Source organism: Misgurnus anguillicaudatus, chromosome 5, assembly GCF_027580225.2.
Source record: "Misgurnus anguillicaudatus chromosome 5, ASM2758022v2, whole genome shotgun sequence".
NCBI lineage: Eukaryota > Metazoa > Chordata > Actinopteri > Cypriniformes > Cobitidae > Misgurnus > Misgurnus anguillicaudatus.
In genome coordinates, this window is record NC_073341.2 from 38,096,494 (window position 1) to 38,123,973 (window position 27,480).

The 27,480-nt window shown below is 39.5% G+C and overlaps 4 protein-coding genes across 8 annotated transcripts in view; 1 reads left to right on the top strand and 3 right to left on the bottom strand.

Moving 5' to 3' along the window:
- Positions 1-5,397, top strand: part of igsf9b (immunoglobulin superfamily, member 9b) — a 65,744-nt gene extending 60,347 nt beyond the window's left edge. For 3 of the 4 annotated variants that reach the window (XM_073868131.1, XM_073868129.1, XM_073868130.1), the window contains exons 19-22: positions 35-3,355; positions 3,501-3,664; positions 3,813-4,010; positions 4,517-4,791. In XM_073868131.1, coding sequence (XP_073724232.1) covers positions 35-3,355; positions 3,501-3,664; positions 3,813-3,997 — 3,670 coding nt within the window. In that variant the 3' untranslated portion in view covers positions 3,998-4,010; positions 4,517-4,791. Of the gene's footprint in view, positions 1-34; positions 3,356-3,500; positions 3,665-3,812; positions 4,011-4,516; positions 4,792-4,855 lie in introns of those variants that run through there. The other variant, XR_012369746.1, reaches the window with a different exon arrangement.
- A 1,038-nt stretch (positions 5,398-6,435) lies between these two features.
- gatd3l (glutamine amidotransferase class 1 domain containing 3, like) lies at positions 6,436-10,143 on the bottom strand. The gene is made up of 7 exons (XM_055167149.2): positions 9,879-10,143; positions 9,720-9,772; positions 9,472-9,585; positions 9,077-9,208; positions 7,653-7,745; positions 6,961-7,126; positions 6,436-6,676 (listed from the first exon to the last, which is right to left on the bottom strand). Exons 1-7 carry the CDS (start codon positions 9,996-9,998, stop codon positions 6,542-6,544), a joined length of 813 nt encoding a protein of 270 aa, XP_055023124.1. The 5' UTR covers positions 9,999-10,143; the 3' UTR covers positions 6,436-6,541.
- Positions 10,144-13,637: 3,494 nt separating this feature from the next.
- On the bottom strand, positions 13,638-22,345 carry LOC129414467 (uncharacterized). 2 transcript variants are annotated; one of them, XM_055168529.2, is made up of 8 exons: positions 22,156-22,345; positions 18,726-19,029; positions 17,318-17,362; positions 17,118-17,199; positions 16,848-17,010; positions 16,657-16,760; positions 13,900-13,956; positions 13,638-13,823 (listed from the first exon to the last, which is right to left on the bottom strand). In XM_055168529.2, the coding sequence occupies exons 2-8, from the start codon at positions 19,006-19,008 to the stop codon at positions 13,685-13,687; spliced, it is 873 nt and encodes a 290-aa protein (XP_055024504.2). In that variant the 5' UTR covers positions 19,009-19,029; positions 22,156-22,345; the 3' UTR covers positions 13,638-13,684. The 2 variants fall into 2 exon arrangements, with proteins under 2 accessions (XP_055024504.2, XP_073724233.1); XM_073868132.1 differs by having other exon boundaries at positions 18,726-19,012; positions 22,156-22,343.
- Positions 22,346-22,589: 244 nt separating this feature from the next.
- Positions 22,590-27,067, bottom strand: tmem127 (transmembrane protein 127). Its single transcript, XM_073868133.1, has 4 exons — positions 26,760-27,067; positions 25,951-26,279; positions 25,002-25,163; positions 22,590-23,936 (listed from the first exon to the last, which is right to left on the bottom strand). Exons 2-4 carry the CDS (start codon positions 26,189-26,191, stop codon positions 23,626-23,628), a joined length of 714 nt encoding a protein of 237 aa, XP_073724234.1. The 5' UTR covers positions 26,192-26,279; positions 26,760-27,067; the 3' UTR covers positions 22,590-23,625.
- Between the last annotated feature and the right edge of the window lie 413 nt (positions 27,068-27,480).

Consider the following 27,480-nt stretch of genomic DNA (forward strand, 5'->3'; position numbering starts at 1 on the left):
TCTGTTATTGTTTTCTCATTTTTCCACTTTTCAGAGTTGGCTCACCTTCTGACAGCCCGGACAGTGTGCTGAAATTCAAGTTATGCCCTCTAAATTTCTTTCCTAGCTCATCTTCTTCCGATCGTTCAAACCGTTCCTCCTTCAATAAGGGCAGCCGCAGTGAGGACCAGGATCAGAAAAAGCAGCTTCTTTCCTCACCATCTCCAACTCCATGCTACACTCAATTTGAGAGCCACTTTGGGGGCTCTCCATCATCCACATCTGCCATTGAATCCATATCCAGAGGTCCTGATGGCCGCTTTATTATTCAACCATCCCTTAAAAACTCTAGTCCAACTCGCATCAACAAAAACCTTGAAAAAGAATTCACACAATCCCCTGCTAGAGCCTGTATTGAAGGGAGTAACAATGGATCCAACGAATCAAATTCTGTAAGTTCAGAGAGGAGTGGACGGAGAGAGAAGTCTTCAGCATTGACACTGGTTCCTCCAGACCAAGAGAGACCCCCTCAGTCCCCTGGAAGGGTCAAGGCAATGGCCCGAAACTTATCGCGCCATGGCTGCTTTTATTCAGATGATGAACAGGGTTTCTCTGAGGCTTTGCTGGAGGAGGCCAGCTTTTATTCTGACCCCAGCGAAAAGAGAGTCAGTGACTCACTAAGAAAATACCGGAGTGTCGGCCATAAGGATGACATATTCCCGAGCTTAACCAGGAGAGCCCGAGCCTTGGAGAAAGAGAGGCTGTTTTATCAGGCAGGATACAAGCCTATTGGTGGAGACAGCCAGCTTACAGAGCCCAGCACTATGATTTCTCAGCTTGATGGAGAACAAGAGGAAGACAACTTAAGCAAATGCCTGAGGCTAGTGAAGGAGCGCGAAGAAATGGAAAGGGAGCTAGAGCACTACACAACCAGCCGAAGGGCACAGGTACATGAGAAAGAACAGAGGCGGGCCAAATCTGTAAGCCCTTTAAGAAAATGGACAGGTGCTGAGTCTGAGGATCCCATTTGGAAGCATCAAAAGATCCATTTACGGCAAAAACCACGACCGAGCAGCTTGGCCCAGCATGTCTCAGATTATAGGAGGGGCTGTTATTTCGGCAACACCAGCAGTCCAATGGAGAGGTTACTCCCATCATCTCCCTTATACATTCAATGGGACATAAGTCCTGTGACTTCCCCTACCAGTTTGGTGCCAGTGCAGAGCCTTTCAGAAGGAAACACTCCTCGCTGCCTGTATCCTCACGGACCTCATAAAGATACTCCCAAAGAAGAAGACTCTGTAGAAGCAGACATCACATGTTCATCAGCAACCCTGTTCACTTCTCTTTCACTTCGGCCTTTCAACAGTAATAGTCTCTCTCCCATTAGAACTGACCTGAGCAGAGCTCAGAATAGATGCTCTGAAAGATCCCTAAAAAGGGACCAAGACATACCCAACAGGAATTTAGCTGAGGATGATTGCATGCGAGAAAAGAAAAATGTAACTGATGTTCCAGCATGTGGTTCATCATCGCCACTGAGTCTTCAACCACCAGAGTTGCACCATGTAATGGCAGGGCGAAATGAAGACCCTAGCCATGGCCCATTTTACTCTGACCTTACTGACATAGAGGATCTAAGAAATGAACAAAGAGTCAGTCTTAGCCATACTCCCTCAGGTTGCTCTACATTGCCTTATGATCATCTGAAAGTAGGAGCAAAAAGAAACATGGTTGTAAATGATGAACCCAGCTCCCTGTTGCAATACAATGAGCAAGAAAGGGAGGGAATCAGGGCTCGATCCCGAAAGAGTGACAAATGTGTTTTCAGTGATAGTCGGATATCTCCCTTGACCCTGTTTGAAAATGAGGTTGAAAGTGACAGGTCAAATTTCTCTAGAATGTCTGAAACAATGAAAGTCAAAGTTGCTCCCCAACCAGCCAGGATGTCCCCCATCCAAACCAGTAATATCCTGGAATATTTGAGTCTTCCAGGTTTCATTGAAATGAGCGTAGATGATCCTGTAGAAGTGACTGAGCCTTCAGAAACCATTGAGCCCAGTGAACAACCAGAAACAGGGAAACTGTTTGGAGATGAACCAGATGTTGTTCCCAAAATTTGGGATAAACATGATGAAGACCACACCATCACCATTAGTCATCGAAATGCTAATGTTTATGAGTCTAGCACCCAAATAATTCCGATGGGACATTCTAAACCTGGGAGTATTTTAAATTCTGAACCCTGCACACAATTACAAGCAGGACATTCACATGCTAAAGCAGGCACTTTAGAGGCAAGCTGTAAAGGTTTGTCTTCACATAAACCGAATGAAGAGAGTTCTAAGCCTTTACTTTCTCTGAATACATTAGGGTCTCCAAGACAGGACTGTAGTAAACGTAGTCCAGCAGAGACATTAATAAACACAGCTAAAAGTATGGTAGCAATAGTTTCCAGTCCTAAATATGCTGAAAAAAGTTCAGACTCTACATCTGAACAACCTCATAGACCTCAGGGTGAGAGAAACAGGATATCCTCACGAATCTGTCAAGCTCCCATGCCTTTAATGAAGAAGTCACTTAGCATTGGTCCATGTCCGACCCTATCTCAAGTTGGGCAGCCTCGTCCTTTTCTCAAGAAGTCCATTAGTTTAGGTTTCCCTCGATGGGAACATCATGAAAATCCAAGACCTTATATCTCAGAGACCTGCTACAGAGATGAGTTTCTACATCCAAATGTAAAGGTTAAATCGTGTAGTTTGGGTCATAACTCTGCACGATACTATCCAATGTCAGGTCCATTATGGCGAGGGCCAGTGCCCTTTCCTCCAAGATTCATGGAACCATCCCTTTCTTCCAGACGGGAGTTAGATCCACGTCGACAGCCAGCCATCTTTCCAAACATCTCCAGGTGGCCTCTGTCCTATCAGGAGACGCTTAGGTCAGTTCAACATAAGTATATCCCTCAAGACCCTCCTCGACCGTTTGGCCCACCCAGACCGGTGGCCAGGGGGAACTATCTGCATCCCACAGAACCCAGAAGGGGTCTGCAAAGGCCTTTCCTTCCCAGGGGTTACAGCTGGCCCTCACCATATCAAACAGCTTTTCCCCTACGAGAGCAGCACTTTCCAAGAGAGGTCGACAAGGGGATGAGTGCAGGCAGGGTTTGTACAGAGACAGAGGGCAGGGATATAAGGGGCGAAGGGGGTAGAACCAGTTTCGCCAGCCAGAGCAGTGGAAGGGGTAGTGTGGGCCCATATGGACACCTACGCCAGTCTCTCTCAATTACGCCAACCTTACTAAGCTCACCAGAGACCACTGAGGAGAGTGAGAGACACAGGGCAGACTCAGACCTTCGAGAGCAGAAATCCAAAAGGTGAAGCTGATACACAAACACATCTGAGGCAAGATCTCAGCTTAGATGAAGTAGGATAGTTCCCATTGTCTTGTTTTGTCTGTCGTGTGTTTATACCATTTTTTGTAAATCTCACTGTGCATTGTGTGTGTATGTGTGTGTGTAGAAGAAATACCTCTGTAGATGAGAGTTACGAATGGGATGCTGTGGAATACTCTATGGATCCCTCTATCCTGGAGGCCACGAAGATGGGCTTTGGGGGGGCGGGCAGGGAATTGCGGGAAGATCTGCCCCCTTCCACAGCTGGCCTCCAGGACAACCAGAGTAAACGTAAGTACTTGATCCTTCAGCTCTTTTGCCATGTTTATTTAATCACCAAATGATGTATTGCATGAACTTTTCCCATATTTGGCACTCCTCCTCATCTCTCCTCTTCTTCCTTACTCGCTCCTTGCACTCCTTTCCTCTCTCATCTTAGGCCTACATTCCATCAGCCTTCCCTTAGTACCCCAGCCTCCACAGCGGCGGTATAATCGCTCCCTCAGCGACGCTCGCTTCAATGCCCTGCGTCAGGAGTTTCAGGAGTACCGCAGAGCCCAGGAATCCCAAGACCCTTGCATCCCCCCTGACCCAGACTCCGATTCCAGTTCTGCACTGCTCTGACAACTTTAGCCCGGTCCGTTACCTCCCTGCTGTTCCAAACTTGTATGACTTAATTTAAAAGACATTTTAATGACTGGACCTTTGCATGGATTCAATATAATGGCAAGACATTTCATGTTTTTAAAGCGAAGCAGTGTGTCAACGAGTGGTTAACGGATTAGTTGTAGTGAAAAACAACTACATTACTTGCATTGCTATTCTTGTATAAGCAATGCAAAGTGAACCTAAGATGGTGCCTGGCATGATTTTACTCTAACATTGCATATTGGATAGAAGGCAATGCCGTTGTACTGAATCCACCCAACCGGACATTCGTTATTTTTTTTTAAGTCAGTCAGTCATATAGGTTCAAAACAAGTTGTGGGTTAGTAAATGAGGACAGAATTTTCTGTTTTGGCTTGTTTTAAGTGTTTGCTTCACTTTGTGCGATCAGCAGTGGATGCACCTTTTGCTGTGATATTTAAACTCACATTTTTTACTAGTAGGTCACTAACCTACAAGCTTTCTTTTTGTTTTTAGAGCATCCTCAAGAAGATGAATTAAAGTACAAACCAGAGAAATTCTGAGTGATCCAAGCATTCTTACTTGATAGCATTGAGACGCTTGATGCACAGTCATCTGCCTAAAGCTACTAAATGAAAAGCCTCACAAGGTCCATTCACTTCCTAATGGTTTTGCTAAACTTGAAATGTTTATATGGGCTGAAGTTTTGTATCTGTCTCTTGTTAATGTTTGTATTAATCTGTACGTCTTTAATACTGTCCAGACTACTAGCTGTGAATACATGTTGTGTATGTTTCTAAAAAAGAAACAAACTACATGTTAAGTATTAATGTTATTTTTTGTCAATGTTAACAGACTCTGGAAAATAACCAAACCAAAACAACAGCATAGTTGGCTTTGACAATCCAATACAGCAACCAACAAAACTGTTCATATTTCAAACAACTCTAATATATTGTTGACATATCTGACATGTACATGAATACATGCAGTTCTGTTTACTGTGTTTATATTTGAACACATTCATTGTTTCTCCTCAACCTGCTCAGTTTTTACTTACCAAATTCTTACTGTAAAGTGAAGTATTTAAAGCATGGCCGAAACAACTTTACATTAATGTACACAGTCGTTCTTGACAAGATGTCAGTGTGTTCTTTGTATTGTACATATTGTCGATTTTTAGGTTTCTTCAGATTTTTATGAATGTTTTAAGAAAACATTTATCTACAGTATCTTATATTTAAGATGTCGCTGTACATTTTTGTAATACATGTTTTTCGACATTTGAGAAAGAATTATACAGTTTTGTAAGAAGTGTTTTATATGTATTGCATTTTTATGTTGTTACTCATTTTTATATGATTGTAAAATAAAATGAAGAGTTCAGATGCAAAACACTCTAAGCGCAGACATGTTTTCTTGTAAATTAGCTTTTTTATCAGGCTCTTACGTTTACGTTCAGTAATTTTACTTTAATGGCAATTCAAAGGTTATTGGTCAGTAATTGAAATGCCGTATTTTCACAAGTGCATGCATGCTTTTATGGCAAAAACCTTTACTTCTTTGGTCAAGAAACAGTGAACAATTGCAAAATCACTAAAGATGTAACTAGAAACTTGCAAATGATGAAAGTCAGAATGTAAAAAAAAACTTTGGCACACATAAGTTCTCAAAGGGGACTCAAGTTTGAATGTGATTCACGGTTGTTTTGCAGGTGATCATTCATCTAATTCATTTTTCATGCACTTGAAGGACAAGTGTGTACCACCATGTTTGAAGGTGCATTGAAATAATCTGTTAAATTGTTCTCTGATATCTACATAGAAGGTAAGTAGCTTTATTAAGTGCAAAAATAGCCAGAGACAGTTTTACAACCCTAGGATTTGCCTTTAGAATAAAATGGTCTATTATTACCTTATTTGAAAGGGTCATGAATAATAATGTTGAGCTCTGCTCTGATTGGCTGTTTCTCAGAGCAGCTCCTTCAGGAGCTCTGTGTGTGTGTGTAAACAGACCTTATGTTGGAATGAAGATACTGAATTTTATTTATAATAATCAATTGTTTGGAGATTGTTAAAGGAAGTTTCAGACTAAATGTTAGCATATAGCATTAATTAGCATATAGCGCTAACTCAGCAGTCACAACTTTGTTTTTAGCATTGTAACAACATTGTAATTAATTTAATGTGTAATTTAATGTTGGCGGTGTACATCTTGACTGTAACGTCACAGTCTGTGTTATGTTGAGATTGGTCTGTTTTCCAGCGCTCCTTTGCATGCACAAGGTTTACATTAGAAGGAAGAAACGATCGTGTTTGAGGCTTACGATATCTCATTACCATATACATAACTCTTATTATGCCTAGGTAAATACATCTTTCCATTCTACGGCACCTTTAAAAGTCAAAGCCCACCATTGAAGTCACACATACAGGTAGCATTGCATGCTTTTCTTTATTTACTCTCTGTATGCCCACAAATAGCAGGTTCGGGTCAACCTAAAAGTTACGTCTGAAAGCCTTCTGTCTTGATTCAGGAGAATTACTTGGCAGTCATACGCATGACGTGCTTGACCATGTTTCCAATACCGTCAAAGATGTAATGATAATGATAGTCGGTCTCCCACATGAAGGTTGGAGTGCTGATGACCTTGTTCTTCTCGTCCACATGAACCTCGTGAGACGGACAGTTAAAGACAATATTTTGTCAGGACATCATTGACATGCCTATAGATTTAAGTCGCACTCTGTAGTTCTTTCTAAAACTGAGTTCTGCTTTGTTTGTTTACATTTTAAGATAAATTATCATCAATTTGGATGAAAGCATCTGCTAAATGACTGAAAATAAATGTAAAATGTGTTCCACAAGTGACCACTGTTATATCAGCCAAACATAAAAATTATTGAATGCACATTTCCATCACAATTCATTTGTTTTGTCTTGACTCATTGAAAGGATATATAAGGTTCACGGTTGTTGTGACGGGCACCCATGCTCTTCACCGCTTGCACCATGTTAGTGTTTGGCCACCGACCCCAGCGGCTGCTTTCATCACGCTCGTAACCCATCGTGATCTCTAGACTGGGCAGCACTCGACAGGCCAGGAGAGGAGCCATGCTAGCCAAACTTTAAAGAAAATCTCATTTAATAGCCCAACGTCAATTATTCCTTTACATGTTTTTTTAGAATTAAAGAGATTGGTCAGCTAAAATACTGAAATGGGTAGGTGAATTTATGAAAATACACTTGCTCTACAGCAGGAGTTTTCAAACTGGGGGCCACCAGGAGGCTAGGAGGTCCCCAGAAAATTTCTGAGAAAAAAAGCTTTTTATCTATCTAGTGTGTTTCTAGTTCCTTTCTTGTTCCTTATTACAGTTGCCTTTATCTTACTTACTTTGGCTTGCAAAATTCCTTGTAAACTTGAGTTGCTAAAGTACAAATAAATTTGAATGGATTTTTTTTCCTTAGGTTTATACATCTAGCCACTTATAGCCAATTATATTTGTTATATGTTTGATGAATATATTTTAGGTAGGGGTCCCTCACAAAAGGTTTATCATATTTGGCGTGTCCATGGTTCATAAAGTTTGAAAACCCCAGCTCTACAGAACTAAATATGGATACTATACTGTATATTCGTAGTTATAGGTACCCAATTGGTTTGCGAGCACGATGAAATTCCTTCAGAATCCGTTCTACGTCATTATTCAGCTTGCAGTCTTTCCCATCTTTGTTGAAGGTGGACCTGATTTTGAAATGTACATATCAGTAAAAGTCAACTGGAGCCTTTCAAGAGCATCTAACATGTTTTCATGTAAATTAGCATTTTTTTAATCAAACTCTTAACAGATTCTGCCAATAAGTCTGTATTTCTGGATGACCTGAGGCCAGGATTGAGAGGATTTGAAGCGAAATTATTTGATGAACGTATAATGTGTGCCAAGAGCATTCGGTTTATCATCGCATTTTTGACGGTAGTGTCAAAAAGAAGTAATATCTTGCAATCCTTGAAGTAACTTTCTCAATTCATCTTATCGTATTAAATCTGAATATTATAAACAGTGTTGAGGAAAGTTACTTTTAAAAGTAATGCATTACAATATTAAGTTACTCCCCTAAAAAGTAACTAATTGCGTTACTTAGTTACTTTTTATGGAACGTAATGCTTACATTACTTTTAAGTTACTTTTGCTTTACTTTTTCTTACTTTGCAGGTGTTTTTTATGACTGAGAAGTTCTGCATTCAGAAATTGCATATTTCTAATGTAAAAATGTCAAGCTCTGGTCTGCCATCTCCATTTCTGACTGAAACTGTTAACGCATAGAGTGCGTAATTCTACGTGAATACGTTCAGTTTAATGCAGTACATTGTTTTTTACATCTAATTAATTCAACTGAAAAGTAACTGCATTACTTTAAAAAAAGTAACTCAAATATTAATGTGTACATTTTTAACGTAATGTGTTATTTTACTTGTTACTTCAGAAAAGTATTATTACGTAATGCACATTACTTGTAATGCTTTACCCCCAACACTGGTTATAAAGGTCACTGTCTGTACCAAACCCAGCAGGCATATGACTGACCCTCAACGTTGAAATAAGATTGAAATAATGTCAGTTCTTGTTTGAGTGTTAATGCATCAGTTAAATGCTAAACGGTTGCAAAAGGTTAATGAGATGCTTAAAAATCAACGTTAAATTTGGTTGAAATCATTTTAGTTGTTTGTTCAACGTTGATTCAATTTGCAAAAAAAAGGTAATTCAACGTTGTTTCACCATGTCAAGGACATGCCGGCTGGGAAATGTTGGAGCTCTGATTTGATCTGTAACTGCTCTAGGATCAGACATGGATTAGTGTCATTCACTGCATTGGATTTCCTCTTAGACATTTGTGTGTTGATGTAATGAACGATAAGAGGATTTTCACTTCATGAATACAGGTGGCTAATAGTGATAGAGGTGGGTCATCACAAATAAAGATTAACCGGATCATACAGTATATGTGTGTGCATCTTTCCTGTTGGGATATGCAATTGATTTAGGATTTGCATTAAGATTAAAGAGCGTCTCTCACAGGTTCTTGACTATTCCATGCCCTCCAGGGAAGATGACGGCATCAAAACTGTTGACATCGAGTTTGGACAGGTCGTTCATCTGCGTCATACCCTGACCGTGACTGAATCGAGCCGATTCGATCATCATGTTCCTGCAGAGAAGAAACTTATATCTGAATCCTGAAAATATCCTGGTTGGTTTTTTTTATGCACTGAATCATTACCATATTCATACCATAGTATTTACATGGCACTCCAAAGTACTTTAAAGCATACCATGATATAATCATTGTACACTGTTGTACTACAGCTGTTACTGGGGCAGCACCCTTTTAAAAGGTCCTATATGTACCATGAGTAGTGTGGTATAAATTAACATAAAAGGTAGTTAAGAAATGGATTAAGTGATGTTCACCTGTTGTCACCAGATGAGGGCTGCATCTTCATGTGGTCCATAACATGCATCTGCTGTTGGTTGGGCGCAAAGATCTGAAAACGGGCTCCATTTCGGCTCAGATGGTACATGGTGCTTTAGAAACATGCATAAAAATGCACTTAATTTTCTAAATATTCAATTATTCGAGATGCTAATAATTTTAAATGACGGTACGAATTTGTCTACACTGGACATTTTTATGCAATTTCTTGTAAATTCACACTTACTAGGTGGCTTCATGGACATCAGTGCCATCCCACCAACCACAGCCTGAAAAAACCTTGAACGGCAGTTATACAGTAGTTATATAAACCAAGACTTTACTAAACCAAAACCTCCATCTATGCATTTGGTTTCCTCTAACTTTTGCATCTTGATCCTATTACCACAGCTACGTTGGTGTTGCCCCAGTTGCCCCAGTCTCCGCCTTGATGCATCAGACATGCAGACTGGCGCGCCAGCGCAACTGCAGTTTGCTTGGCAAGGAGTGCGCGTGATGCCAACATCTTTGACTCTCGAATTTACAGAAGTAGACAAACAGAAAGTAACAGGTGGTGACACGAGGTGCCCTGCAGAGTGAACCCGGTCTGTCCAATCTTGCTGCAAGAAAACTCAGGTCTTATATACCAAAGTTTTAACCTTAGACGTCACCTCGTAAGCTGTTTCTGAGAAGATAAGATCATTTGTCTGAGAGACTTTTTTCCTTTCTTCACTGCCTACCTAATAATACCTTACTTCATTATCTTATTACCGTAAGTCACTTCTGTGCTACTGTGGCCAGCTGATGACCCGTACTTACTCATTAAACAGACGTCTGACCATCTGACTCATGGACTCACATCAGATCTCCAAATGTTTTATAAGCCGTTTGTAATACAGTATATTTTATATATGCATGTAAATGTAAAGATATGCAAACAGTTGGCAGTAAGTCGTTCTTGCAGATCTTTCTCTTCTGTGGATTTAGTTGGCCCTTTCATGTTATCCCAGACCTGATAATGTTGAGATCAGGCCTCTTGGGCTCAAACCATCTGTTGCTTTTTTACAAATGACTTTGAAATCTACAATTGGTGTCTCCTGACACACCAAAGCTATAAAGATCATCTAAAAATATGCAAAATAACCATATTCAATTGTAAGCCAGCTAATTTGAAAAAAAAAAATGGTCCCAAGCTGTCACTGGGGCAGTACGCTTTAAAAAGGTCCTGATTTGTACCACTTAGGTATAGATATGTACACTCTTAAATGTTGGGTTATTTTCTACCCAGCGTTGGGTAAAAAAGGATAAACCAAACCCAATGTGTTGGAATTTAACCTATGTTGGTTTATTTTAACCCAAAATGCTGGGTTGTTTTAACCCATTGTTGGGTCAAATATATTTTTTGCGGTTGATTTAACCCAATTGCTGGTTAGAAAATAACCTAGCATTTTTGACATTTGATACAAATATGCACCTTTGAGGTATTAAACTTTTTAGGTGCAAAGGTGTACTTTTTGTGTTACGACACAGTCAACATTCATTTCATCGACACCATCACATTTCTTTGCATTTGGGCGATTCTCACAAAATCCAGACTTATAAGATTAAGGTCTGAACTTACTATAACCATTTTTAGAGGATTTAAAAAATATTTCCTATAGAATTATTTACATTTTTAAGATTATCATTATCAAAATTATCATTACCGCAACATGATATTACATTCAATATATGCATTTCGGTAATGAGAACTAAAAAGTTGTCTAGGTACTATGACAAACAAAATTTTAACTTTTATCTTGAGAGAAAAAAAATAAGAACTGCTTACCTGGTAGCCATCTTGAGTGTCACAGTCAATTATGTCCCTTCCAACTATTATTTTTTGACAATGTTAGTTCATTGAGGGCTTAAACAATGATTGAAAATAGTTGCAGAGGATGAGAAAATTGGTCTTGGACACATTTATATTCCTTATTATTGTCTCTACATTTACCAATGATCACCAAATACCACATGTTTCTTTGCTGTAAATGTTTATAACATGCACTGAAGCTTTTTATTTTTTAGATTTTTTAATTATAAATATCTCCATGTCAAAGAACCCAAATCCAGTCATGGACACGTTGCGGTAATGAAAATTTTCCCCTTAAATATGGAAAAAACAACCAAATTGTATAATGTCATTTGAAATCATGTGCAAAATAGAGATGTTTGTAGCTGTATGCTTCTTATTTTGATACTCTTACTTTGCATTTACTTTTTTATCAAAATGTTTCATGACACCTCATGAGTCTAATTTCGCGAGAATCACCCATTTGTGTCTTTCTCAGTTAATGAAAACTCCAAAGAAAATGTGTTCAAATGTATTTATTGTGTAGACTGAATTAGAGAAACATTTTAAACATTGAATGAGATACTGGACTGTAAAGCCCATTACTTAATAAGATTCTTAAACCTGGTAATTCAGTGTGGTGTCTGAAGGTGATCAACTTTGGCGATGATCCAACAAGATAGTTGAGTCGACAGATCCTTAAAAAAAACAGCAGACACTTCTCATCATCCAGAAGACGGAAACTCAGTGAAAACTGATATTAACCCATAACTGCATGTGTGCAAGTGTGAGTTATATTTCATTTATTTACAGTATCGGATTTGCGCTCATCTCTGAGTTTGTTGTGATCATCCTTTAGGAGAATGAGCAGCTTATTTATCATCCTGGACGTTTGGCTGCAATCCTGGAAAGTTTCTTACTTAGTTCATTAGGGAATCCTCCTGTGTTAGCTCTCTATAAAAATACAGACTTCACCTGCGTTTCTTCTTCCTTAAAGGTGCCGTAGAATGGAAAACTGTATTTACCTAGGCATAGATGAATAATAAGAGTTATGTACATGGTATTTGTTTCCTCCTTCTAATGTAAACCTCATGCATGCAAAGACCGCTTGAATACAGACCAATCTCAACATAACACCAACTAGGGCTGGGTATCGATTCAGATGTTCCAGATTGATTCGATTTCGATTCACAGGCTATCAAATCGATTCGATTTCGATTGTCGATTCAATTTTCGATTCCGATTCTCGGATAGATTTTTATACTTGATTCTCGATTCAACTCAATGAATATAGATTTAATATTACTACAGAATGTCACCTCTGCATTACAAATCACGCATATAGCTTTGTTCTTGCTCACAACACTTTCGTCGTTGTCCTGCCAGCGAAATCTAAAATGCTTCATACCACTGACTTTTTATGTGAAGGTGGCATGAACGTCAATGAAGCACCTGAAACCACAATTTTAAGCACTGAATTAATGAATGACAGGTTCGCCTCTCGCTCTTTCGTAACATCGCGCAAGGCAAAAAAGAGGGTGACATCTAGTGGAGAAGACTATTTATTAATTAACGTTCAATGTTTGCGGAAATAAATATGGGGAAAAAATCGATTTGTAGCCATTGAGAACCGATTTTGAATCGACCACATAAAAAAAGATTAATAAAAAAACTTTTTTGCCCAGCCCCAACAACATTAAATTATACATGAAATGAATTACAATGTTGTTACTATGCTAAAAACAAAGTTGTGACTGCTGAGTTAGCTCTATATGCTAGTTTATGCTAGCGTTTAGGCTGAAGTTCTACCATTGACTTTACAGTTACGTTATGCAGGTTCATACTGAAAAGAGAAACACACAAACTTACCACTCAGAAACGTCCAACAACAATCTACAAACAATTGTTTTTATCTCAAATTCTGTATCTTCGTCTGATGGAGACTCAAACATAAGATCTGTTTGCAAACACACAGAGCTACTGAAGGAGCTGCTCTGAAAGAAACAGCCAATCAGAGCAGAGCTCAGCATTATTATTCATGCCCCTTCCAAATAAGGTAATAATAGACCATTTCATTCAAATGATAAATCCTAGGGTTGAAAATGGACATGTTAAATCGTCTCTGGTTTATGTTTGCACTTAATAAAGCCACACACCTTCTGTAGATATCAGAGAACAATTTAACAGATTATTTCAATGCATTCTGTGGCACCTTTAAAGACATGTTGACATGATGCATTTGTCTGCTATGCTAAAAATAGAAATGTCTCATTAATTGCAATTCCAAGACCTTCGAATCATTGAATGACAAACTGTACTGCAAAACTGAAAATATCACATTTAGTTGTATTTTATTAATCTTTTTTTACAGAATATCAAAGTTAAGAGTTCACAGTTCCTCTAAGACGCATTTTGTGCATGTCTTGTGCCTTTCTCTGACGGTCTGACATGGTGCTGCTGAAGTCACGTTTGATGGCTGGCAGAAGTTTCTCCACGGTTTCACCTCGGTTGCTCTGGTGTCTAAAGGTGAAAATGACAAAAATATGATCATTATGCCTATAGTATGCTGCTGACAGATGTGATAAACACAACCTACAGTTTTTTTGGCAGTGGTCTGAGAGGTAATTTTCGAAAATGTTGAGAGGTATCTGCCCTGAAAGAAAGAGGTAATGATGTTTTACAAACACACTGTTAATTGTATTGTGAGTAAATAGGGTGAACCTCACAAAACCTGTCCACACAAACATGCTCGGGTCACACTTGACTTAAAAATTGTGTTGGTGTATTTTAAGTGTTGGCAGGTTTTGTGAGATTCACCCCACTGATCTCACGGAAAGTCATGTTATAGGCACGCCAAATTAGATTAATTTATTCGTGTCCATGGCACGAAATTCCGCTTTTTTCATGCCTTGAGCACAAATGTCTTTTTCCTGACATTTCTCTAAATAGTTTTTCGTGTCTGTTGCACGACTATCTTTTTCGCTTCATTTTAGGTATTGTTTTCTCATAGTTTTTTCCTATTTTCTTACCATTGTCGGTTGGGGTTAGAATCACTTTCTGTTACATTTTTAGACATCCTAACCCAAACCCCAACTCTAACCCCATGCAACTCCAGGTGAGAATAGTTTTAAAAGCGGAAGAAAAACATGTAGAAACCAAGCGTGCCGCACAAACACTGAAAAGTGAAGCCAAAATGTCTCGATCGCCCCCCAGTGACTGGTCCCAGTATAGGTCATAAACCCCGCCTCCCCCATGTTATTCAATGGGCTTGACCAGGGATGTCCAATCCTGCTCCTGGAGGGCCTGTGTCTCTGCAGAGTTTTATTCCAACCCTAATCAAACACACCTGATCCAGCTAATCAAGGTCTTACTAGGCAGATTAGATACTTTGAGGCAGCTGTGGTGAGGGAAGTTTAAGCTAAACTCTGCAGGACACAGGCCCTCCAGGACCGACTTTGGACACCCCTGGGCTTGACCAACTAAACAATTTAATTACACTTTCTTTAATTATCTTTTTTCCGAAGCTGGTTTCTGTCATTTACTGTAGTTTTTATCACGCTGATGTAAATCCAAGTGTTTGTTTTTAAAATAAGTTTGTTTTTAGTTAGTTAGTTAATGCTATAAAAACGGTGGTGTCACATCATGATTGACAGCTATGATATGCGCATTCTGCGAGAGCAAGGGCGGGGCCTTGATTTCGCGGCATTACTTCCTGCTCACTAATAGACGCTGCGTCCGAAAACTCAAGGCAGTGACTCGTTGCCTCGCTGCCTCATGAGGAAATGACTTCGGAGGCATGAAGGCAGCTCAGAGAAAGACTTTCGGACACACTTAAAAGGCAGCGTGTTTGAAATTTAAACAGAGAGCGCCTTTGTGATAACTAATCACATATTTGAAAACTACAATACTAATTTCTTGCTAGAAATGCAATTAAAAGGTGTAAAAAGTGAAAATCTACCTTTATTTACACTAAATTGGTGGTCCAGTCACGTCCTTGGGCGCCATTTTATTTTTTCGAACTCGACCGGGCTCGACCAATCACATTCTTAATGTACGTCCACGCATAGGTATCTCAGGAGACAGGAAGTAAACCAAACATTGAATTCGGACATGCCTTGATGCCTTCCTACCTTGGAAAGCTGCCTCAGAAGGCAGCAATTTAGAGTTTTCGGACGCAGCCAGAGACAGAGCGCAGTTATGCAAACCTGAAAACCACGCCCACCGGGGGAAAACAATCCAACCGTCTCCATTGACTTTGTATTGCGAGAGGCTGCCTCCTTGTCATTTCTGGCTTATAACAAAAACAGAATAATGCCTAAAAGCTGCAGTGTGATAATGTGTACAGCTAACAAGCCAAACAACCCAGAAATAAGTTTTTATAAGCTGTCGAGCCGTAAAACCCAGCCTTTAAGGAGAATAAAGTGGATGGCCGACTACGTTTCCCCCTATTGGACGCAGTCACACTAATAGAAGTACTATGAAAAGTTGCCTGTTTCCACTTTTGTGTCTTTAAACGCTCGTTTTTTTGGGGTCGACAGCTTATAAAAACTTATTTACAGATTAAACTTAAAAACAGAATAATACCTAAAAGCTGCTGTGTGACAAGGTGTACAGCTAACAAGCCAAAATACCCAGAAATAAGTTTTTATAAGCTGTCGACTTCAAAAAACGAGCGTTTAAAGACACAGAAACGGATACAGGCAACTTTTCATAGTACTTCTATTAGTAGAAATGCGTCCACTAGGGGGAAACGTAGTCGGTGATCCACTTTATTCTCCTTAAAGACTGGGTTTTACGGCTCGACAACTTATAAAAACTTATTTCTGGGTTCTTTGGCTTGTTAGCTGTACATATTGTCACACAGCAGCTTTTAGTCATTATTCTGTTTTTTGTTATAAGCCAGAAATGACAAGGAGGCAGCCTCTCGCAACACAAAGTCAATAGAGATGGTTGGAATGTTTCCCCCCCGGTGGGCGTGGTTTTCAGGTTATGACGCGCTGCGCTCTGTCTCTATGTGCAGGACTGGTCACGAAATCGCTACTGCGCAGACTCAAGACCCAAGATGTCAGCGCGGTATCGGGACACTGGCAGCTTCACTTTTCACCAACGGAAGAGAGCGAACGGGCGTCATCCATCTTTTTTAACAGTCTATGGTAGAAACCAATACATAAAAGTACATCCAAACCCCAAATCTGACCCCAAGCGACAATGATGTCACGAAAAAGACAATCGTGCTCAAGGCATGATAAAAAGCTGAATTACGTGCCATGAACATAAATAAATTACTCAAATTTTGCGTGACTATAACACGACTTTCCGTGAGATCATATTGCCGAATAAAATAGCAGCGCACCTTGCATTATCACAGAGACTGGCCTTTGCGAGTGAGATGGCTTCCATGGATGATTTCTTTTTGTTTAACACGATGTCTCTGAGGATATTCTTAACCCGTACAAGCTAAGATCAAGATCAGGAGGGGTCATTTATTCATCCTTCTCACTGAAATATTCATGCTATAGATCCTGACAGACACAAGCACCTGACCTCCTGATAGTGTGAGGTGTTGGCGTGATGGAGCTGACGGATGATGACCTCACACTCCCTTAGGGTCGGGGTGCGGGGATGCTGAGACGGACTGCAAGTGATCCTCAGAGGGAGAAGAGATGTGACGTTACATCCGGCAGTCTCTGTGGTCTCCTCTTCAGAGCTGGTGTGGAGTCAAACAGAAGAAAGTGAATTATGTGGTTATGGGAGGTCAGTTAATCACAGATGCTAATGGCAGGATTATAAAGATTTACCACAACTTGTAATCACCTGATGGATCTGCACTGACTATTCTTTTCTGTTGAACCATTGTTGCTGCATTTCGATGTGCTGCTGTTGGACCGTATCGTATCTGAACGAAATGCATTGTTGTTGGTTTGCACAATACATTTCAAAAGCAAATGAGATCTTTCCATAGCACAGATACAAATGCAAGATTAGACATTATTTTAAACTTAATTTAAAATTACCTTTCGGAGAATACTGATGCTTCATAACCAACTGATATTGTAATTCTGTAATTAAAAACAACATTTGTAAGACTGCCACTTGCAAACACTCGTGCCTGCCACTGAGGCAAATTTGGTACCCAATGTCTAACAACTGATATAATAAAACTGAATATTGTACTGCATTTTACTGTATATTTAAAGGGACACTCCACTTTTTTGAAAATATGCTCATTTTCCTGCTCCCCTAGAGTTAAACATTTGATTCTTACTGTTTTAGAATCCATTCAGCTGATCTCCGGTTCTGGCGCTAGCACTTTTAGCATAGCTTAGCATAATCCATTAAATCTGATTAGACCATTAGCATTGCGCTAAAAAATATCCAAAGAGTTTTGATATTTTTCCTATTTAAAACTTGACTCTTCTGTAGTTACATCGTGTACTAAGACCAACGGAAAAGAGAATATGAGACATTCCACTCCTCCTGAAAACATGCTAACCCTCCAGCTCCCCCAGATCTCCGGGTCCAGCGCCAGCACTTTTAGCATAGCTTAGCATAATCCATTGAATCTGATTAGATCATGAGCATCGTGCTAAAAAATAACCAAAGAGTTTCAATATTTTTCCTATTTAAAACTCGACTATTCTGTAGTTACATATTGTGTACTAAGACCGACGGAAAATTAAAAGTTGTGATTTTCTAGGCAGATATGGTTAGGAACTATACTCTCATTCTGGCGCAATAATCAAGGACTTTGTTGCTGTAACATGGCTGCAGGAGGCGCAATGATATTACGCAGTGCACAAAAATAGCCCGCTTAGTTACTTTTAATAGTAGGGTTTTAAGACTATTTTTGGGCAATGAGAGTTTAGTTCCTAGCCATATCTGCCTAGAAAATCACAACTTTTAATTTTTCGTCGGTCTTAGTACACAATATGTAACTACAGAAAAGTCGAGTTTTAAATAGGAAAAATATTGAAACTCTTTGGTTATATTTTAGCACGATGCTAATGATCCAATCAGACTCAATGGATCATGCCAAGCTACGCCAAAAGTGCTAGCGCTACACCCCAAGATCTAGGGGAGCTGAAAAATTAGCATATTTTCAAAAAGAGTGGAATGTCTCATATGATGCACATATGATGCAAGATGTTATATAAGTGTTAGATGTCCCTAGAATGTTTCTGTGAAGTTTCAGCTTAAAATACCCCACAGATAATTTATTATAGCATGTCCAAAATGCGCTACAGCTCCTCACTCCCTTACCAACAGCCAGCCAGCGCTTTCGGTTAAAAATAGATCTGATTCCTGACTTTGCATAATAGGTGCCCTTTAATAAAATTGAATTCTAACCAATTAATTTTTAAATAAAAAATCATTTTAAGTTTAGCAGTAACCTTTTCAGATGAAACAATCTTTATTGTATACCTTTATTAATACGCTTCAGATCTTCAATTTCTGCATGCAGTCCCTCCAGTGTTTCTTTATGTTGTTGTTGAAGGAACAGAATATCTCTCTCTAAAGATGCTATGCGTTTAGTGTTTGCATCCATGCAGGGTTGTGCGGTCGGTTTTAGACTCCTGATGTTCACAGGTGGAGATCTGACCATACAGTCAGAAGACAGAAGTTTTGGGTATCTAACCCGGTCCAGATCCCTTACCCTGGTCCAGCTGGGTAAATTTCTTAGGGGTGGTAGATTGCCAGTGGACATGGTGCTGCTCGGATGACAAATCTAATATTACTATAGTATTTACTGTGTGATACTATAGTATGGAAGCCGAGAGAGGTTGTGTCCTGTTATTATATTTTCTTGATTGTTTTCTCATGATCACAACCTAACTCTTGTGATCTTGAGATAACAAAAGTTTTCTCATGATGAAGTTTTATTCTTGTGAAGTAATTAAAGCTTAAGTGTACTCAATTGAACATGTTGGGGCGGCTTTCCGGACAAGGATTAGACTAGTCCTAGACTAAAATAAATGTTAGAGCTGTCCAAACTGAAAACCACTTGCACTGACATATTTTAAAATACATCAGTGCCCTTTGTTTTGCCTCAAAATGCACACAAGTAATGTTTTAAATAACGCTTGTTTGTTAAAATAGTTATATTTCCCAATTAAACCAAGGTCCAGTCCTGGCTTAAACCAATCCCTGTCCGGGAAACCACCCCCCAGTGTTGTTTTGTTTGTAGACGGCATAGCAAAAGCATATTTAGCGAAATCAGCATGTATGAACAAATTAGATTTTACTTGGATCAGGAATTCTCTTAAGCTGAAATATATTTGTCAGTATTTAACAATTTGATAGTGGTGAATTTAGGAACCGTCTCTAAAGTTACACCTTAATAAACATGTTTCTAATTTTAACAGCATTTAAATGGAATGACTTGTTGTCCCAAAGCTGTGTCCCAATTCAAAAGCTCCGATCTTCGAAAGACGTATTGTAAAGGGGATCGCACACCGGCCGCGCAGCTCAGCGCCGCGCCGTTCTAAAAAAATCGAACACATTGTTTTCTATGAGTATACGCACACCGCCGCCACCAGGTGGCGCCTGTCCGTGCCGCCCAGCTGTGACTCAGAAAGTTGCTCAAATCCCTGTCGCGCCACACAGCGCCACTCACATAGTTTAACATTAAATAACATCATATTTGTCCCACATCATTAATGATTAACATTGGCTGCTAACGTATATTTTACATTTTGAAGTAGACGCTATCTGATGAACCTCGCGCTATTTAATGTGCACTTCCGGTTTACAATACCTCCGAGTTGTCCTAGACGCGACCCGACGCTGAGCTGCGCGGCCGGTGTGCAACCCCCTTTACTCTGGGTTCAAACCAGATGCGTTTAAGACATCAAAAACGCGCTATTCGTGCATAGTTGGACGCTTGAACATTTGGGGGTGGTTTCCCGGACAGGGATTAGCTTTATCAAGGATTAAGCCTTAGTTTAATTAGGAAATATAACTAGTTTTAACAAACATGCCTTACTAAAAACATTATCTGTGTGCATTTTGAGGCAAAACAAAGAGCACTGGTGTATTTTAAGATATGTCAGTTCAAGTTGTTTTCAGTTTGGACAGCTCTTAAAAATGTTTTAGTCTAGGACTATTCTAATCCCTGTCAAGGAAATCGCCTCTTGGGGTTTACTCGCTTCATTCTCGTGTGAAAGTCGCGCATGGAATTCTAGTAATTCGAGACATTCACACGCAAATTCGTGTCATGGGAGGAGCTTCTGCTACTCCGAACTCTTCCTGTATCACGTCACTACTAGAGCAAGCTCCTGATTGGTTAACGCGGCACGTTTCTCCGCCAAAGTTAGTTTTTTCAACTCGCGCGTTTCCCACGGCAACGCTCAATTTGCGTCATTGAGGCGGAATCGCGTCTACCGCACCGCGAGACCTCCAGACGCGCGGCGTAAACGCTTCTTTACATTGACTTAACATTGAAATCACTCACGCTTGATGCCTCTACCGCAGCTGGTGTGAATGCAGCATAAGACATCTCTGCTGTGTCCCGCTGACAGGGGCGTACAGCAGGTGATGCAAATTATGGATCCTCCGAAGGCTAGACCGTCTCATCTCCCTTCTCTCTGTGGACTTTGGAGGTTGCGACCTCAAAGACCGAGTGCTTGCCTTCTGAGGTCGCATCCTTAGAAGGTCGCAGTCGGTCGCAGTCATCGAATTGGGACGGAGCTAGTGTCAACAAACAATCACAACTATTCATGTGGTTGTCAGCTATAATGCAATATTTTTTGATTTTTGATATTTGTTGAAATAAACTCTTAAATGCTATTGAAGATAGAAACTTGTACATTGTAACTTTAGATATGGTCCCCAAATTCACAAACACCAACCGTCTTTTAGCTACCCTACTGAAAAATCCAGCTAAGACCAGCACAACTGATGAGCTGGTCTCCCAGCTTGGTTTTAGCTGGTGTAGCAAGCTAGTCTAGCTGTGTTTTGGTCAGTTTTAAAGGTGCAGTGTGTAAATTTTAGCGGCATCTAGTGGTGAGGTGGTTCAGTCCACTGCTCACCCATCGCTTTTGAAACGCATAGAGAAGCTACGATAGCCACCACAGGAAAAAAGTCATCATCGAAGACAACTTCGGTAACTTCTGTAGAAAAATGGCGGAACAAAATACCGACTTCCACGTAAGGGGACCCTCTGTGTATGTAGATAAAAACGTCTCATTCTAAGGTAATAAAAACATAACAGTTCATTATAAAAAGTCTTTATACACGTCTAAAAATATAGTTTTGTATATTATTTTGCATTTCTGTCAAGAGATCCTTAAAAAAATTACACACTGCACCTTTAAGCTGGTCTAGCTGGACTTAGCTGGTCAGCCTGAAAGACCAGCTGTCCCACCAGCTTGATGAGCTTTGCCAGCCTGTGAGAACCATCTTAGACCAGCTACCAGCCCATTCTGGTCCTTGCTGGATTTTTCAGTACTTTTGGTCACGCGAAGACCCCAACTCGTATCAACAGTCCACTTCAAAATACACTAAATATTATGTACAACGATAAACAACTTTTGTAGATCATGAGAAAATTAAGTTGTGATCAAGAGAAAAACATGACAGAGGTTGATCTCTTGTAAGCACAACTTACTTTTCCGGTGATCTCGAGAAAACAAACCTGTCATGTGGTGATCACGAGCAAACAACATGGCCTCTCTCGGCTTCCGTACCATAGACCTAAACACTACCTTTTGAAAATTAACCGGTTTTACGCCAATAAAACCGGTTCATTTTTAACTTGATGTAATGCATGTTTAGTAAAATCTCAACTAAACACGTGCAATACGTCAAGTTGATTTATTAGGCTCGTGTATCTGTCATGTATGTGTCCTCATACCTTATTTCCATAATCGATATCAAGTCAACAAGGCACCCGTCACCACCTGATCAATTAACATCAATATTTGATCAAATATGCACCATGGCTGTGAATATCTGAACATATGAATATAATTTTGGTGTGTATTTGATCAAATAAAGCTCATCGTTTTAGATTTAAAGCCGCCGGTGAGTCTGCGTCCCTTCCTGGAGCCATCATCAAACGTTGCCGTGACAACCGCGAGCCCAGTCCATAAACACACATGCACGCGCGCGTTATTTTCACTCAAATTCTTTTTTACTTTTAAACCTTTTTACAAGTCAGTAAACGCAATTCAAATGAAACACGAAAAGGAAAACAGCGTAAAACACAAAATCACCAGATTACTAAACATCAGCCAACCGAACATCTGAATCACAGAGTCCATTTATGCAACACAAGTGAAACAAATATAAAAATGTCATGCAGTGACTTTATCAAAAATAATAAAAGATCAGAGCAAAAATATTGATGGGTAAATCGTGGATATACAATCATGATCAAATTTGTTAAGACTGTCAATTGGATATTCACACTCACACTAGATCTACAAGCAAACACAATTCACTTAAATCAGACAAAATCCAATGAATACACAACAAACTCCTAAGGTGATGTTGGCAAAACTTAACGCTTACAAATTATATAATGACGCAAACTTTGCTTGCTAGTTTTTTTTTATACCATTTAAACCAAAAGTCCTATAATAAATAATAAATAAATTGTTTTATCTGTAAATGTTCAACGACCGTTATAGTAAAATTATCATAACTAAAAGCCTTTAAAAATATTTCTTTTTCAATGTGATGGGGGTTCAACAAGTTGGTATATAAGCTAGGTTACTGATGAAATAAATAAAACTGATAATGATCCACAAATGACCGCTTTAAAAAATATTACACAGCAGGTCATAGGCGGCGCTCTGATACATCTAAAATGTTGGGTAGCATTTAAAAAGAAAAGTGAAAGTTAACAAAACTGATGTATGAATAACAACATGATTACATAAAGAGACGTCCATTATCCCCCTAGTTTGGTTTGCCACAGTGGCTGTATGTAAACACATCTTTAACAAGCACAATGCTTAGATGCTTCGCAAGTCTTTCATTTATAATAAGGCGTGCGTGCCAAAATGACGTTTCCTAGATCTGTGCTGCCAGATACATGCAAACTACCTCGAGATGATTTCAAAGATATTTGGGAATCTACAAGCACGCCATAATTTAAACTTTGTTTAATCTCATGCGCACAAGCTCTGTCTGACAAATAAAAAAATGTATTTCTGTGTGAATGAAGGTGATCCAGAATACTGAATATAGATAACTTCTTTAAAGGGGCGGCTAAAATCTGTATGTCTCTTAGTCTGTACATTGTCTGAAGGCCAATGGTGGCACGCGAGGACAGGAGTGGCGGTAAGCGTGTGAGTAAAGAAACAGTATAGGTTGATGATCAGGGCGAGTATGCAGGTGGAGGCTGGAATTGGTTGGCAATGTCGTAGTCAACTGGATATGCATCATTACTGTCCTCCATCTCTGAGAGGAGTTCCAGGGCCTGCTCCTCCTCCTCGGTGGGATAATGACGAAGCAGGTTGGCCGCCGTGGCTAAAATAGAGGCTCCGCCGGCGCCAGCCACCAGGTAGAAGCTGATGGCGAACGTGACGTAGATGAGCGAACCGTGGTATTTCTTGTGCTGTTGCTGCAGGGACAAGATGAGTTCAGAGGCCCAGTAGCAGAAGCCGATGACTGTGGCACACTGGAGCACTAGAATCCAAAAAATAATAAAGATATTTAGGTTTATATTTATATACATGACGAGAACCAGATAATCTACACACAAGTTGGGAAAGGACAATTTAGCATCTCCAATTCATGCACAAGGTTCCCACACTTTAGTTAACTTCAAATTCAAGGACCTTTCAAGAAATTTTCAGGTCCAATTCCCTCAAATTCAAGGACTAAATGTGGGGACACATTTCAAGTGAGAGCAAGGTTACATCGTGATTCGTGTTACCTTTTTAGGATACATTGTTACAGTTCCCTTTCACTGCGGTGTCACTTTGGGGAGGCCTCCAGGAGTAAGTGCGTCTTAATGTGTATATCAAATTCAACCAATGGTGAGGCTTAACGACAAAGACAGGGTTACGCGAAAGCCAGGAAGTATATCGCTATCTGAAATATTGCCAAAAACGGCATTACAGGGACAAGGAAGTATGGCAAGGGAGACGCAGCGTCTCGTTCCCTTCTCAGGAAACAACAGTTACATACGTAACCCGAGACGTTTTCATGTGTCAAACACAACTATGTAAAAAAGCATTTTGGTATGAATTAACATTTGTGTACAGAAGATATAAGCATTTAAAGCGAACGTGTGGTTAAAACGCTAGAAATTTTATAATATTATCCTACACTCCACAGGGAATTATATGGATTTTTTTCCAGAAAGCTTCTTGCATAAAATAGATTCAAGCACTTTCAATGACCTGTATCTATGTATGTATATTTTCAAAAACTTGAGTTTGGCCCTGAATTTTTTCCACCAGATTCACAAACTTTCAAGGATTTCAAGGACCCGTGGGAACCCTGCATGCATGTCTATGGACTGTGGGAGGACTCTGGAGTACCCGTTATACCCACACAGTCACTGACACCGGAAGAACCTCCAGAAACAACCAAAGCTCGAACGTTCTTGCTTTGAGGCAACAGTGCTACCCAATGAGCTAATGGGTGATCCAAGAAATGTATGTAATAATGCAATTTAGAACCCAAAAAGGGTGTTTAAAGGAAAGATGGGGACTGCTTTCAGTGCTGAGTTCAGCGCTCTCATACCGGTAAGGATGTGAGCGAAGGCATATCTGCGTGTGATCTTCAGAGCTGGATGTTTGGGTCCAAAGACATCCAGCAAAAATGCAGTCAGGCTGCACAGAATACCCAAGAAACAGAAAGCAGCAATGACCCTCAAAAGCAGGACGGACTGAGAGTTGATGCAAAAATCTGTGGGAGAGAATTAAGAAAACATCATTACTAAATGAACTTATCACATAGAAAATGTGATATACAATTAGTGATGCACCGATGTATCGCCACCGATATCTATCGGCCGATTTTTGATGAATTTGAAACCATCGGCATATCGGCAATAGCACGAGAAAGGCCGATACCGATTGTTTATTAATTAACTGCATAAAGAAATCCATTATATGTAAAAAATGAGTTATTTTGTTTATCAAATAAATGCTGAATACCAAAAACCACCTTTGAAGGTTGTCATGCTGTCTTATTATATTTGTTTTATTTGTGCCTCTCTTATTATGTTGGTCAGTTGAGTGTTAATTAGATCCAATCCATGTTCAGTAAAAATAATTTGATGCAGAAATAAACTAGCTAATAGACCAACTGTATAGTATTGTATACAAGTGTTTAATATCGGTATCGGCATCGGTATCGGCCAGAAGTTGTCTGTTTAAATCGGCATCGGTATCGGCCCAAAAAAATCCTATCGGTGCATCCCTATATACAATATCTTAATTCATAAAATCTAATTTAATTATGGCCTCTCTGCTATCTGCATCAACCCAAAACCTAGACTATACGTATTAAAATCATTCGGTTATTGCAAACCATAGTGATATGCACAATTGCGACAATTGCCTTCTATCTTGCTGCCCTATTGTTATTATAATGTGATTGCAGTGTGCAACATGAGCAGGTGTAATACATTATAAATCTTCACCTACACTGCGCATGCGTGTATAGCCATTCATTAATCCATCATACTAATCCTCAACAAGTTTCTCATCTATATATCCCAAGACGTCTGCGACACCAAGCTCCTGTTTGGGACAGGTTCCCCCGTGAACGTGGAGCCAGGCTGGTTCTGCTAGGGCCGTACACAGTGCCGTGATGGACAGAGCTCCGGGCAGCGCAGACGCCAAACTCCGCTCTGGCTGTTTGGGTAGAGCCGTGCCAGGTCGTCGCCTTCGGTTCCCGGGCACAGCATTTCCCGGTGGTGCATACATGATAAACCAACTAAAAAAACCTTAAATTAAACTGTAACCGGAGCGAGGGTGGACAGCTTTGGGGTTTTATCTCTGCTGGGCACTACAGCTGAAAAAAATAAAAAACAAATATATACTGACTGACTGACGATAATACATGTTTAGGAATGACTTTGTGGGCTTATGGGCTTAATGGGATTGATCATGAAGATAACCACTTGATAAAGGGGGATTGAACTAACTGATTATTATTGATGAATCATTGAGAGACACTTTATACAAACTTGAATGATACATTATCTGTAAAACACAACAAACAACTAATACATTGAATGGTTGACTTATTGCAAACTATTTATCAATGATCACGACTTAAAACAAACAAACACACGTTTAAAAAATACTTATTCGTTATTTGACTTATATTGATGGTATTTATTAATTGAAATAACACTAGATTAAACTAGTTTTACAAATTATTTTATAATAACGGTAAATCAGAACAGACTTTTAACTAAAGATTAGCATAGTGAATTGACCACAACTATAGTAACAACATGAGTATGATAATATTTAAATATTTTATTACCTGCTCGCTGTTTCTGAAGCTCCTCTTGTTGATATTTAATCACAACTGATCATTTGTGACTTCAACTGGCCTCAAATCTTCACAACACAAACAGAAACCTAAAAAAAAAACACTAAAATATACAACAGTCCTCTAAAACAAATAAGTAATGTTTGTTGTTTCGTATTATCCCGCCGAATGCTGTTAGACTGTAGGCATTTTTGTGTGTTTCATTGATTATTTTCGGAGAAAAACATAAACAATAGTGCGTCCTCTTCCTCGATCAGACAGAGAACGATCGTTCTGCTGCCTTCCGCTTCCGGTGAGAGGCGGTTTAAACCAATCAGCGCGGTCCTCACTGATGACGTCTGTCCTCAAGCACAGACATGATGTGCTGTCTAAAATATTGAAACTATTTTTGTAAGTCATGCTGTACTTTCCTTTCACAATGCACTCATGACCAGAGAGAAAAACAAGGAAATCCGAACAGGCAGAACCCATGTTTATTATTTAAACGATGATAATGATGATTATTATTGATTATTATTATTATTATTTGTAGTAGTAGTAGTAGTAGTAATAGTATTAACACTAACATATTATTAGCCTTAACCTAAATTAGTATTACCACAAAATAATTACGCATACAGAAAAATACCATAATAGTACAGGTGTTGCCCTTTTTTGAAATAAGAAATTGTTAATTATGCTGTAATGTTATACTGTCTATGTGTATACATAT